Source organism: Anoplolepis gracilipes, chromosome 3 (genome assembly GCF_047496725.1).
Source record: "Anoplolepis gracilipes chromosome 3, ASM4749672v1, whole genome shotgun sequence".
NCBI classification, from domain to species: Eukaryota; Metazoa; Arthropoda; class Insecta; order Hymenoptera; family Formicidae; genus Anoplolepis; species Anoplolepis gracilipes.
This window is the reverse complement of record NC_132972.1, coordinates 3740738-3755170: the sequence shown is the minus strand read 5'-3', so window position 1 is coordinate 3755170 and position 14433 is coordinate 3740738. Positions and strand designations below refer to the sequence as shown.

General features: G+C 33.8%; 1 protein-coding gene across 20 annotated transcripts in view; it reads right to left on the bottom strand.

Annotated features, from left to right (window-relative positions):
* Positions 1 to 14433, bottom strand: part of Raskol (Ras GTPase-activating protein raskol) — a 294929-nt gene that overhangs the window by 59628 nt on the left and 220868 nt on the right. Inside the window, exon 1 of one of the 20 annotated variants that reach the window (XM_072887907.1) lies at positions 3250 to 5923. The exons of the other annotated variants lie outside the window; for them this stretch is intronic. Within the exon in view, the coding sequence (XP_072744008.1) occupies positions 3250 to 4102 (853 nt within the window). The 5' untranslated portion in view covers positions 4103 to 5923. Of the gene's footprint in view, positions 1 to 3249; positions 5924 to 14433 lie in introns of those variants that run through there. 20 annotated transcript variants of the gene reach the window in all.

The window sequence follows — 14433 nt, the reverse complement described above, 5'->3', positions numbered from 1 at the left end:
CGTTTCTCCAACTTTTACCATTTTTCATTAGAAGGTAAAAGTTGACAATATTGTTTAAGGAACATTAATCGAATTTTTTGTTCTTTTACAATTGAATTGTTAACTATATTGAAAATTGATTGACGTCTACAATTATCTTCGCAATATCTTGATAATTCTGTCAAAGTATTTTAATAAAAAATTATAGCTGCGTATTTTAAATTATATTTTCCTTGTAGTATATTATTAATATTATTCTATAAAAAAAGAACTTTAGATTTAAAAAATGTAGCATCAATAACAGTGCATAAAACAAGAAACATTTGTTTCAATGTGCATAGTTAGAAAAACAAGCAAAAAATCTATTAAATATTAAATATATCTTTACATCTGATCGTAGCATATTTAAATCATTTTACACTTGGCGTTAAAAAGTCTTCACCGCGTCCACCGCGTTTATTATTCCATTTACTCACGTAATTTAGTACTCGTGTCATTTTTTCACAGAAAATCTCTCACGCAGAATCATTTTCTTCCTGGCAAAATTAGTATGCAGAGATCGACGCTAAAAAGGCAATCAAACGGTTGCAGATATCAAATAATACATCAAAATAATTTTACGGAATGGTGGAGAAAGAATCGCGAAGACATTGTCAGTCATTTATACGATACCAGAGTGTGCCGAGAGAAGATCTCTAATGTAAGCGATCGAGTGTATTTAAACTCTGATAACGATATTCAACTAATGTGTGCTTTGCATTCTTCATAATTAGTTCAAGGAAGAGAAAACATCGATGCAAGAAACGGCACAAATTAAATTAGATAAGATAATTAGATAACATCTTCTCGCTTACATTAATTCCTTCGACTGCTAGTAAACTATTCCGTAACCGTAAACTATTCCACGTGAGATTCTCGTTTTATCTATAATGCAATACATGATTTATAATTCTGAAAATCTTTCACTATCAATATCATTTTTGTTATAAGATGTACGTGTTCTATTGACAATGAAAGTATTAAAGGAAAAAATTATTATATATGATTCGATGAGTTATTCGACATTTATTTAATGCATTCATTTATTATTTTTAAAATTTTAGCATTTTAAATATCTTACATATTATTGTTGTGTACTAGATTTAATATATCACGATTATAATAAAATATGTAATATAATTATAATATAATAACAATATTATATAAAGTATTTAAAAAATTGGCTATAATAATTTTAAAAATAATAAATAATTTGTATATGGAAATAATTTTTTTAAAGTGCATTTACAATATTTGAATAAGATAAAAAAAGATATTGATTCTCTCTCTCTCTCTCTCTCTCTCTCTCTCTCTCTCTCTCTCTCTCTCTCTCTCTCTCTCTCTCTCCCTCTGAGTTCTTTTTGAAGAGATAATAGATGTAATAAATGAAATAAAGAATATAAGTATTTGAAAATCTCATGGTACGCGTGATTAACAAGATTACTAATATTATATATTTCCGCATACGCGCGTTTTTCCGCGTAAAATATTTCTTTTTCTCTCATCATATCATTCGCAAAAAGCAATCACACTGATACATTATCGAAAAAGATACGATAGCGCATAACGTCATTTCAACTCGTGCGCATAATCATTATAAGCGTATGCCCCTTAAAAGACGCCGGGGCCCTTCTGGCCATGAGTGCACTCTGTAATTTTGCACTTTGTAATTACGATTATACCGTAGCTCGTAAAAGTTTTATACTTTCAACCACCGTACCCAGTTGCCCTCTTGAAGCAAAATGTTGTACGAGCGAAACATTCTCCATACAATCTCCAAAATAAGATAATTCATCTGCTTCTTTTTTTTGTACAAATTCTGATTTTACATATAATGCAGAAAAAAGTTTTCTTGTAATATAATTTACAAGTAATAAAAGAAGAAAATAACAGACAATTGTGTCATGCGTATAGTTCTTCTCTCGAATCTTCAAATCAAGTTAGTATAAAGATGCGATATTTATTTTATATAATCAAATAATTAAATTATATCAATTGGCGTCAATATAATAGTTTTCTAATTGCTCGTAATCATTTAATAGGTCATTAAAATCTTCAATTGCACATAAATTTCTTTGAAAATAATCAAGTGTAATAAATACCCTACGCAGACAATCATAAAACATTTTCAGAAGCAGGTAACAGTGGCCTGTGTTTACCCGAGATTTTAATAATGATGAATCTTCAGAATCCTACCGATAAAACTTTCAAATCTCGAGCGTCTCATAAATCTCGTTGCGCTCTCTAAACGCAGCTTTGTGGAACGACGCAATGTATAATTATTGCGTAATTATCGAGCCGAAAACAAAAATCATTTTAAAGGCTGGCGTGAGAGATCCTGCGGAAGCGGATAATTAACACTCATTACTTGCTCGGGCAAACCGGCATGTCCGGCCGATTATTTGAGAAACGTTCCGACGATCTCGCGACTCTAATTGTAAGTACTTCGGTAATTTATCTCGCGAGTTGGTTTAATATCACTATGTATATATCTCGCACTTTCGCGAACGTTTTGATCTGTCAAAATGACGCGATGTTGCGATATATATTAGAATGATTTATGTTGCAGCTGTGAAACTTTAGTAGTTTAACATAATCTTTACGATAAGAAAATATCGAATAATATAAGACAAAAATTTATATTATAACTATTTTATCATTTTAAGATAATCTTGAGAAAAAAATGGAAAAACATTAACTTTTCTGATTATATAACATTATTAGATCTAAATAATATTAAAAAAAATAAAATAAATTCATTCAATTATAATATTATCAAATCTAATTAATATAAAAGAAAATAAATTCTGTACAATTTATAAAAAATAATTAATGATAGCAATGAAATAAATTCATATAGATACTTATAAGATAATAACTAGTTTAAAGAAGAGATAAGCTCACATAAATATGTATCGAATTTTAAACAGTAATATATTATATTGATGTCTATCGTTCGTTGTCACTTCATTATCGTTAATAATATATATATATATATATATATTACGCGTTAGTAAATTTCAGTAGAGTGATTCAAAGAACCATTAATTATATGTAAATACGTAAAGATTAAAATCGATCCAGAGTCATACAAGCGCGATAAACTATACGATATTTAATATAATTACACTAAACCCGTGTTTTTATAATTGCTTAAAGTATCTAGTAATTTCAGAAGTTCAGATCGAGAATTTACCTATTGTTCTGACAAACCGGAAAGACTCGTTTTACCTGAATGTATTCCGGCATCGATGTCGGCGTCTTCAAAGACGGACGATTCGACGCATTCGTCGTCAGCGACAGCGGGATCCTCGGCAGTTTCCTCATCTTTGAACCTACTCGCACGAACGTCCACCTTTTCAATGGCGGCGCAAGGACTATCGACGGAAGCGTGCCTTCCGACACGCACCAGCGTGCTATTGCTCCTCACCAGCTTCGTGCTGTGAGTTCTACGAATCAGCAGGTTCGAAAGGGTGGTGCTCTGTTTGCTCCTCGGCTCTTGATGACCACGGGATGACTTTGTAGCTGCCGATTCGATGACGATCCTCGTCGCTGCGGGTTTCTCTTCAACATCCGACTGCTTCTTCCCGCATCCGGCATCGTCCTCCACCTCAAAGCAGGCAATAGTATTGTTCAGACGACTGTCTTTCCTGCTGCTGGATTCCTTCCTGCCGGTGAACCGGCTTTGGAATCGCTCGATCGTCTTGAAAGACCTCGTTCTCTCGACCTTTTTTCTCTGCTCCGTTTGACCCCCGCTGGGCATCCGGTCGCATTTGGACGCCTCGAAGATTCTCGTCAACGATTGCACCTTCCCCCTCACCTCGGGCAGAGTCTCGTCCGCGTTTCTTCTCGCGGTCGACGAGAAGCCATCGTTGTTACTCAAGGTGCGCGTCAACGGCCCGTTCGCGGGTGTCTTGGACGTGCTGCCGATGGGAAAGGTGTTGCAGACGAACTTCTCATCCGCCGAGTGACCTTTGGTCAACTTGGCGACCGACTGTCGCGCCGGCGGTTCGCCGCCGTCCAATGACACGTAGAACGTGGACCGCCGCTTCGGCGACTCCTCGGAATCCTCAGTCGTCAGCATGTCTTTACATCTCTTAAATGTCTTCGGAGACTAATAGAGTAGAATGCTTGCGGTGAATAGTTCGGTGTCGTTGTCGCGTTGTTGCGTGTCACTTACATATATCATCGATTAATTTATCTATCAATAAATAAAACACATTCCTCTTCTTTTTTTCACGTGCGTTTACAGACTATATCGACGTTGAATTTTAATCAAATTTTTATCATGTATATCAATATCATTTATCTCGTGGTGGATTATTGATAATAACACTATACGCGTATCGCACACTGACTATTACACACTATACGATGAAACGATTCCCCCTCGATCGACTCCGATTCATTCTCATCATCGCATTTTTTGCGTATCAGATGTCCCTGCTATCAACTGATGACGGTGAGCCTTCAAGATCCCGTCGTAGCAATATCAGAGAGATACACGAGCTCGTCTCTGGAGGCGTAGATTAATCCGAGAATCGGATGCGTACAGTCTTCGAGGTCACGATATAATAACAATGATTACATCTCTCTCTCCTCTCTTGATCGGATCAAAGCTCCATGACGACCCTTTCGAGAGGTCGCCGTGCATCGTCTCTTTGGAATATCCCTCTCTGTCCCTTTCCTTCCTCTCGCGTTAAATATAGACGGACCATCGAGCAACGCAACCGGGACCAGAGAGAGAGAGAGAGAGAGAGAGAGAGAGAGAGAGAGCACGTGTATCGTTATGACGTGCTAGACGAATATCAGCTGGCTGTGTTATCTTTGTACACTGATACTCGTGGATAACGCGAAGCGTTGAACTGTAAACGCCTGACAACTTTTTATCGTATCTTTCTGGGCAAAGCTGTCTCTTCCGTAAAGAACTCTCCGTTAGCTACGTTTCATTTAAGTTTGTTTTTCGACCTTTCACATCTTTTGTAAATATCCCTTTCTTCGCAAAAAGGTTCTCCTCCTACCTTAATATATATTCTGAATTATTTAATATTATTTTATATGAATTCTTTCTGCTGCAAAAGAAATGGGTGAAAGAGTAAATGCAACTGAAAATTGCAGGTGCAATTGGTCGAAGAATTGCCCGTTAGCGCGGATGGAATGCACACGTCGTTGAAATAGTTGGCAAAGCCGGTCGAGATTTACGATCGCTGCGGGTATTCCGGATCGGTTGAAGGGATTTATATATACAGCAGCGGGATTATAACTCGCGGGGGGGGGGGGAGGGAAAAAAATGAAATATCCGCGAGCTACGCGGATCACAATTACAGATGCACTCTCGAAACACTGAATCGCACGAGCCCACCTGTCATCGATCATTCATTCCCCTTAGCGTCGCAGGCACCAGTTTATCCACGTTCTCACAGTTGTTATACCACTTCGAGGAATAATACGATTGCTAGGATTCGTTGAATTCTGAGACGATTCGCGATTGTCAGACGCTGCTCCTGTTTACAACATCTCGCCGATGACAGATGCACTTCGCTCGAATTTTTTAAACCCGAACTCGAATCATCCACAACGGATATACGTATATATCACACACGGAACTCCGACGCGATCGCGAGTCCTCGAGCGACTGTCGGTCGGGAAAAGTAAGAGGTGTTCTCTTCTGAGTCACGGCAATCCGGCTCCAGCGATCACTCCTCTCACGAGCGTTCAAGCTCGCGCGCGATGATTGTTTCTCTCTCTCTCTCTGATCGCGACGCGTCCACCCGCGCGAGCGAGAAGAGAGTTCTTTTTTTTTGTTCGCGCCACGTTTATTCTCAAGGAGCGCCGCTTTCTTGCGCGAGGAACGAACACGACGGTATGATCGACCGCACCGCGAACGGACGGACTCGCGACTATCTGGATCCGGCGAGGCAGGCTTGATCCAAGCGCGTTGCGAGCGCGCTCTATCGACGGCGGTCTTCTCGGCATGCTTAAAAGGGTGAGAGAGATAGAGAGAAAGAGAGAGAGAGAAAGAGAGGATTGACGGCGAGTGCACGCGCGACGACTGTACGCTGCGCTCAACCAGACTTCCAGACTTTGGTCTCGCTTGATCTCGACGACGATCCATGCTGGAATGTAGAGATACTCTACACGAGAATGCATGGAGAAAGAAGATGTATCGAACGATGGTTTCAATCATGATAGCGAGATATCGAATTTCCATTCCTTCTTTATTCTTCAAGATAAGAAGAACGACGAGAAAAATATGTGGTACTATAGACAATTTTTTTCATTAAAAAAATTATTGCAATTTTTTTTTTGGTCTTTTTAAAAATATTGTTTTGTCCCTATTTCCACGAATTTTGTAATTATATATTATATAAATTGTAATTATTATATTATAATATATGTCGTAATTTTTAAACGAGGTGATTCAGAACAAACTCAAGTTGAAACGGCTCTTGAAGATTGTGTAAAAAAAAACAAGACACGCTTCTGTCACATATCAACCGATAACTATATCTAGTAAGTGCTGTCAAGAGTCTAAACTTTAGAGAAAATTAAAATTAAAATATCTCATTAAAGTTGTAATAAGCTCCATTATCGAGAATCGAATTTTTTCTGCAGCTTGTGTTTCTTGTCGAGTCTTTCTTTATATCTTTTCGCAAGTGTTACAATATATTTTTTTTATGTATTTTCAATTATATTACTGTAATCTATGTGTGAAAGCGTAATATATATTATATATATTGGCTAATTTGCAGTAATTAAAGCGCAATGATAACCAGAGTATGTAACTTCAAATGCGAGATATATTATGTAACCACGCGCTAATTATTATGGACATGTGATGTAAAACGTTTCCATCATTTATAAGTTTTGATTATGACTCCGAAATTATATGCATCAAGAAATGCTATGCGCTTCCGTATAATATTATATATATATATATATATATATATATATATATATATATAAGCATAATAATATATTCGATTGTGTAATAAGAAAAATAAATTAAAAAAAAAAGTACGAACAACTGTAATCTTGACAACGTAACGATCTTTTTGTATCCTATGATATTGACAGATGTTATTTGCGATGGATAAATTTTATAACACGGCGATTATTTCACTATCGACACAGCGTGAATTTCGTGACTCTTAAAAAAGCGATAATTTTCTCCGACAAATTATGCATGCTCGAGAAAATCTCTGTGACTCAACCGGATCACGTCCGTAACTGTTTCTTCATCACCATTCTGCTGCCTACATCTCACGCTACTCCATTTCGAAACTCTAATCGATAGTTTATGATTCTAATTTTCATTCAACGAAAACCGCAGGACCGTCACGAATAAAAGCGATACATGCCAACGACCGATATGTGAAAGTTACAATGTTAAAAAATTACTAACTTTGCCTCAATTTATCTAATTAATATTGCACAGTTTGTTAACATAATTATTCGCGTATGGAACAAAAAGTTTTATGTACAATATATATATATCTTCTCTGGATTTATACCTTTTTAGATTCTAATTTTATTTTTACTATATTTATCCTAGTTATTACAAAGTTACAAAATATTTTTCGGTTGAAAAATTATAATAAACGCACAATTTTTTACTAGTATAAAAATTCACATCGTCACATTCTTGTATGTAAATATAGAATTGCGTTGAAATGCAGCAAGTAAAAAGGAGCGACTAAGGATGCTCAATAAATAACGTCGGCTCAGTGCGAACGTTCGGATCTCAAAACGACGCTTGCGTTTCTTGAAAGCCTAAGACGGCTTAAGGCGATTTATGTGACGTCTGGACCAGCTCAATAACAAAAAGCTTTTTCCAATTTCGCCGATTGAAACGCAAGTTTTATTAAGCCAAGCGTGAACTATGGGCGCGTGATCCAATCTCTTACAAGTTCAAATTAAAGATATTTCACGATTTGTTCAAACTTAAAAAATCATTTTTATTTAGAGAGAGATGCATGAAACTGTAAGATTTCTTATGTTTTTGAAAATGTTGTTGGAAAAATAACAAACTCTTTCGATCGTATAACGTTTCAATGAATAATACATTTTTTTTATATATTATTTTTTATATATTATATATATATATATATATATATATATATATATATATTTCCATAAAGTTTCTTCTATATATTTCTGCAATAATTAATTTAGTTCAATTGCAATCAGGGAAAACGTGTGCGTGCAACGCATTTCAAAATGTATGTCAAAAATAAACTTGTGAAAATTTCACTTTTACTTGTTGGTTCGTGTAATTTTCTTCTTTTTTTCTCCTTTCATTTTTATTGAGCGATTAAAAAGTTTGATTTTACAAAGTTAAATTAAAAAATGAATAAATAAGTTAAATTAAAAAAAATCCAAGAAAATGTAATTTTAAACACTTTAGAATTTTTAGAGTTTAATATTCATTATATCCTTTGCTATATTGTTTTTTTAGAAATACTATAACACTCCATAATCTGCTAAAAATTAAAATGTTTTTAATGTTTTAATATTCACTTGCAAAAAATAATTTAAACTTTACACATGCAATAAATATAAATCACATGTAAAATATAGATAAGCATAGTTTAAAAATATTTAATTATTTTATATCAAGTTGATATAAATATAGATGTTGAAATATTTATTGTCGTCATAGCATGTTTTAAGTAATGTTATAAATCGATTCCTTTCACTCTTGCGATAACTAGAGCCAGTTTGATTTTTATTGCAAATTAGATTTATTGATGTCGCGTGTAAATTGTACTGATTAGAAATATATTCGCATGCATAATCAATGAAGCTTTATCGTTCACAATCAGTTAAGTGAATTACAAAGAACTAAGTTCAGTTTCCTTGGCATTTAACGATAGCATATCTTACACAATACACACATGTTTTACAAAATGGAACTCTGAATCATTTAATTATTAATCTGGAAGGAAGTTTGAATTCTCTGCAAGTATTTTAAAATAATATATTATAAATATAAAATAATATAACAATATATTTTATAAAATACTTCAATTTCTTCTCATTCAAGAAAGCGTATGTAACTTCATAGAAATTCAAAAATATAAGAGTTGAAAAAAAGTTATTTTTCCATTTCACTGTTACATCTTTGATCTAAAAACGAAAAGATATTCACTGCGCGGGTATTCATTAAAAGACCACAACCCAAGCAAGGTGAACATCAACATCCTAATAACGTCTTAACGACGTCTCCAACGTCAATAAGATATCATTAAAACGTCATTTGATGTCATCTTGCTAGTTGGGAGTAAACTAAATACTAAGTATACTGGGGAGTAAAATAAACCAATTTTTGCTTAACAAGTGTAAGATAAGTTACACATTATAGTTTTTAAGCTGCTGAATACGATGTCAGTTTTAACTCTAAAGTCCGAGAAAATGATTAAAATTTGTCTTTAAGAGGTTAAAAAAGATTTTTTCAACTATTTTAGACCCCTTTAAGACGATTTGTGACCATTTTCACATACGCTTAGACAAATAAAATTGATATCATCGTATTCAGCAGCTCCAAAATTACAGGAAAACGTAATTTTGTATATTTACGTTGCACTTGTTAAATAAAAATTAATTTTAACTGTCCTTTCTATCCTAAATATAAATTTTTGTACAGTTACATTACATAATTTCCGCGTGTTGTGAGGTACAATCATTTGTGTTTGCGACATCACTAATAATAATAACGCCCAAGATCCGGCGCTGGCGCCGATTGCGCTTTCTTCTTCGCGGTGATTGACACCGCCGCCTAAAATGAATAATGACCCGGAGCGTTACGGATGCAATTGCAACAGCAAAGCGAACAGTCTGGAGGATTCTCTTTACGCTGCCTACACGCGACATGAGAGAAATTTTATTTTGCGTGGTACAACTGGATTCATGTAACCTCATATAAAGTTATTGTAAGAGTGTAACGTAGAGGTATTGTAGTGAATATGACGGTGCATTTGCCCAGAAAATTCCTTTAGTGAAAAGATCGAGTCTGCTATCGAGAAAGAGAGAGAATGCGTAGAATTCCGGCAGTCCGAAGGCGCCAATATTATATCGAGCATTTTTACGTTTGACAGGAGGAATGTGTACTATTTTTAACAGGGGAAAATTTTTCCACGATTCTTGAGAGTCGAGTTTTTCATTCAAAAATGTGAGAAACTTGGAAAAGCGCACGACAGAAAAATGTCGGATCACTACGGGTCTTTTGTTAAGAGCGGAATGCAATTAGCATTTTACGACGGTGTTGCTCGAAAAATGCACTTACAAGCACGTTTTCGACGCCACTACTTATCTCCCTCGCACCGAAAGCAGATGTCTAAGCACGTGCCTTTGAAGCTGACGTTTGCAACATCCGCCGCTTACGACAAGGAATCTTGATGATTTGCACTTAAACGAGTTAGACAGCGCCGAGCCTAGTACAGCGTTGCAATTAAAAACTTTTTTTTCCCACGGGATGTATACATAGAATGTTCAGAGAAAATAGCTAGAAACTCGTAAATTGATACGAGGAATGTTTGCAATTTAATTCCTTTATTACAATCAAAATTAGATCCTTATCGCGGAACACTCTCAAGAATTGCGAAAGATTATAACAAAAAAAAAATAATGTACCTTATTTATAATACGTTATAATAAAAAGATAATATATTTAAACACAAAAACTAAACTTAAAGAAATAAAATAGCAATAAAAAATTTATGCAAGAGATAAAATCTTTTACTCAACTATATTTTTCTTAAAGTAATTATGAATATAATTAACAAAAATAGAATAACTTTTTAATCTATTTTCGTACTTCTCTAAGAAATATAATATTTTGCACTAATTGTATGATACTTGATTGACATCGCATCTCTCTTTCTTTCTCTCTCTCTCTCTTTCGTATAAATGATCATTAAGTTTTCTTTACAATATATCGAAATTTGTTAATAATTTTAATTTATAATAATTTAAATAGAGATTTTTGTTATTCTACCTATATAATGTATATATTTTGTTCAAAATAATGTCTAATTTTCACACAACTTAAAAAAAAATATGCATAATAATAAATTGTAAAAGCGGCATATATTACTATCTTCAAAATATTTTTATAATATACATCTTATGCATAATTCACTTCTCCATTACATCAAGACTTGTTACATCAATCCAATCAGAAAATAAATCATAAGGTCAATTATTATATTATTCTAATAATTAGTCACTGCGGAATTTTGTTTGTTAAATTCTTAAATTATGTATGCATTTTTTAAATTATGTATTCAAAGTCAAACTGAAAGATAGTACATTAAGACTATGCTAATAAATAAAATTGTTCAAATGAATAAATAAAATAAAAAAGAAACAACGCAGACAGGAAATGTTTTCTCAATTAATTCGTTGATGCGTATTCGCATGGATTTATAAATTTCTTGTACAATTTAAATCAGAATAAACTTGCCGTTACACGCACGAATACGGATATAAAAATTTGTAATTGGCTACAATAAATTACAAGATCGCATTCGATCCTATAGAACGAAGCGATTAAATATTATACACATAACTTCTCGTACGTTACCCTCATGACTCGAGATTCGACACGAGTATTGAGAATTATCCGAGAATATGACTTGACATTTAAAAACGTAGAATACACCTGTAATTATCAATTAGTTTAGTACGAAGGTCACGTCAAGAATCATTAGGAAATATTATAAGTAAGTAAAAGGCAAAAACGTTGTTCAATATAACATATGGTGTAATCATACAACAATTGTTTTCTATTTAACGAAATATTTTTGCACATAAACACAGATGTCACTTTTTAGTATATTTATATCATAAAAAATCTATCAAGAAAATTAAGCGTTTTCAAATTTTGAAATTTTTTGATTAATTAGAATTTATATTAACATCCGGTGAACGCAAAGCATACGAGGATCATATTTATTGCACTATCGATTAATAAAAAAAATTATATACTCATGACGTGATCAGTGTAACGTAATTATTATCCGCGGCATATACAAAGATGCGGCTCGACTGACTGGATACATACCACTAAGCATCCTATTAACGGCGGCAATTAACGTGGCGCTATCTTAATTCCGGTTCCTTACTGCATGCAGGGAATAAATGTCGGATTTATGGCGAGATTAAGCGACGCGCGAAGAAGAAGGGAGAAAGAGAGATTAAAGGGGCGCGAGAGATGAGCATTGAAGGCACAAGAATTATACGTGTGGGAAGAGACGAGCGATTGCAACAGAGTGCGTGTAGGCGAGATCTCGAGACGTGCGTCTCTTCGTCTTTTTTTATCTTTCACCCTTTTTACATTCATCTCTCAGCAGACGAAAAAACGATGATGACGAAGACGGTCCGACGACAGACTGTAGTAACGACAGCAGTCGGAAAAAAATGACAAAGTCGATTTGTTACAATCAAATGTCGTATGTAACTCTTGCTTTTGTTGTCTGTGCTTTTGTTGAGATATAAATAGTCAATGTAATATTTGATACGCAATATTCGACGTTATTTCTTCATAAAACTTTGATAAAGATTTGAATATTACATATATAATTTATTATCACATATAAAATAAATATCACGATCTCGCACTATTATTAATTTTTTTACATGCATAGATTTTAAAATAATTGAACGTCTACAAAATCAATAAAAAATTATAGATTAATCATAATAAATATAAAATTCTATATTTTAATTTAAATTAATTTTTATTAATTATTGATATATTATATATAAAACAAAAAACAAATTTAAAAAATTACTAATCTTATAACTTATTTCAAATTAATATCAAATGATATTTTGATATAAATATAAAAAACACAAAACTAGATAAAAAACTTATCGATACGACTGTTACTCCCGTTTTTTACAGATCTTTTTTTTTTTTTGTCCTCGAAGTCACTTTTACGCTTGTTCTATCGTTCAAGCGTAACAAAACCGCGTAGGAGCGGTTTGTTATTCTGTTTGAACAAGCACATGCCATGATACAATACTATTCAACGATATTTAACTATATTAGTATAGTGATATTTTTTACTCGATTAATTTTTGTAGAGTCAAATACAAAAACTTGCATCTCAAAATATATGTATTTACATATAAATCGAGAGATTAATTAATAAAAATGGATACAGTTATTAAATTATAAAGGTATACAGTTATTAAAATACAATAAAAATGATGTTAAATTGTTCACTCGTTAACTCATTTCAAAGATGAGACACCATTTTACTTATTGAAAGAATATATTCTTTATTCAATGGTTTTATCACTTTCGGTCAAGTTCAGATAGTTGGTTGCAAAATGTCAAAATTTCAGTATTACAATGCATAAAGTTTTGGATTGTTATGAAATAAAAAAATCAACACAGTTTAAAGGGATCTCTGAGAGTTAAGGAAGAAACGCACAGAACCGGAAACGACAGATTTATACGAGATGACAAAAGTTCTTGAAAAGACCGACAAAGTTACCGTCATTAACCTGTACGTTTAGCACTTACGAAAACTTTCTTCTAAAAGTCCGAATCTTTTCTCAAGTCTAAAAATTAAATCAGAACATAAAATTAAATCTTTACTGGGCGACGAATTTTCTCAAAATTTATTCTATGCAAATCGTCACGAAAGCGCCATGGGATAACAGGTCGCGTAAAAAAAAATTATATATCGTTAAAAAATGATGTCTTTTTAACGACAATGAATTTTTTGCGCAACTCACGCACATCATAAATGATCCATTAATGTCGTACACAAGAATCACACGTCATCGTCATCCCCCCCGTTACAAATGATTATTCATTACCGGGCCCCAAAGTGGAATGCATTAGGGGTGTCCAGTCGTATGAAATCGAGCGAAAGAGTTTATACGGAGCCGAATCATACAGAGCAGCTGTAACGTAATGTCGGTACCTTCCTTTTACCGTAGGGCACAGCGGTGAAACGATTTGCATATGTTTGCTGGACATTGGGTAGCGTACTTATTTCGGGATTTGAATCGATAAACGGACGAATAGACAGACGGACCAGTTTACTGACCAGTGCAAAATTCGACAATAAGAATCGCATTCGTGATCACGTACCGCGAAGCAACTTTTGCGACTGGCATTGTCATCAATTATTCCGGCCTTACACCTTAATATACCGATTATCATAATCATTGCACATACCACTTTCAGTCATTAGTACAGAATAGCGTAGAATTTTTAGCGTTTTTCGAGAGCGAGGCACTTGAAATTTTATATATATATAATTATATTCAGCTATCATCTATACATATTTATGGTAATACATATTTTTTTAGGCAATTGAAATTACCAAAAGTACCTGAAGTAAAGTTAGCAAAAACTGAAGCAACCGGCCCCTGTGATAATCTTGACAAACAATT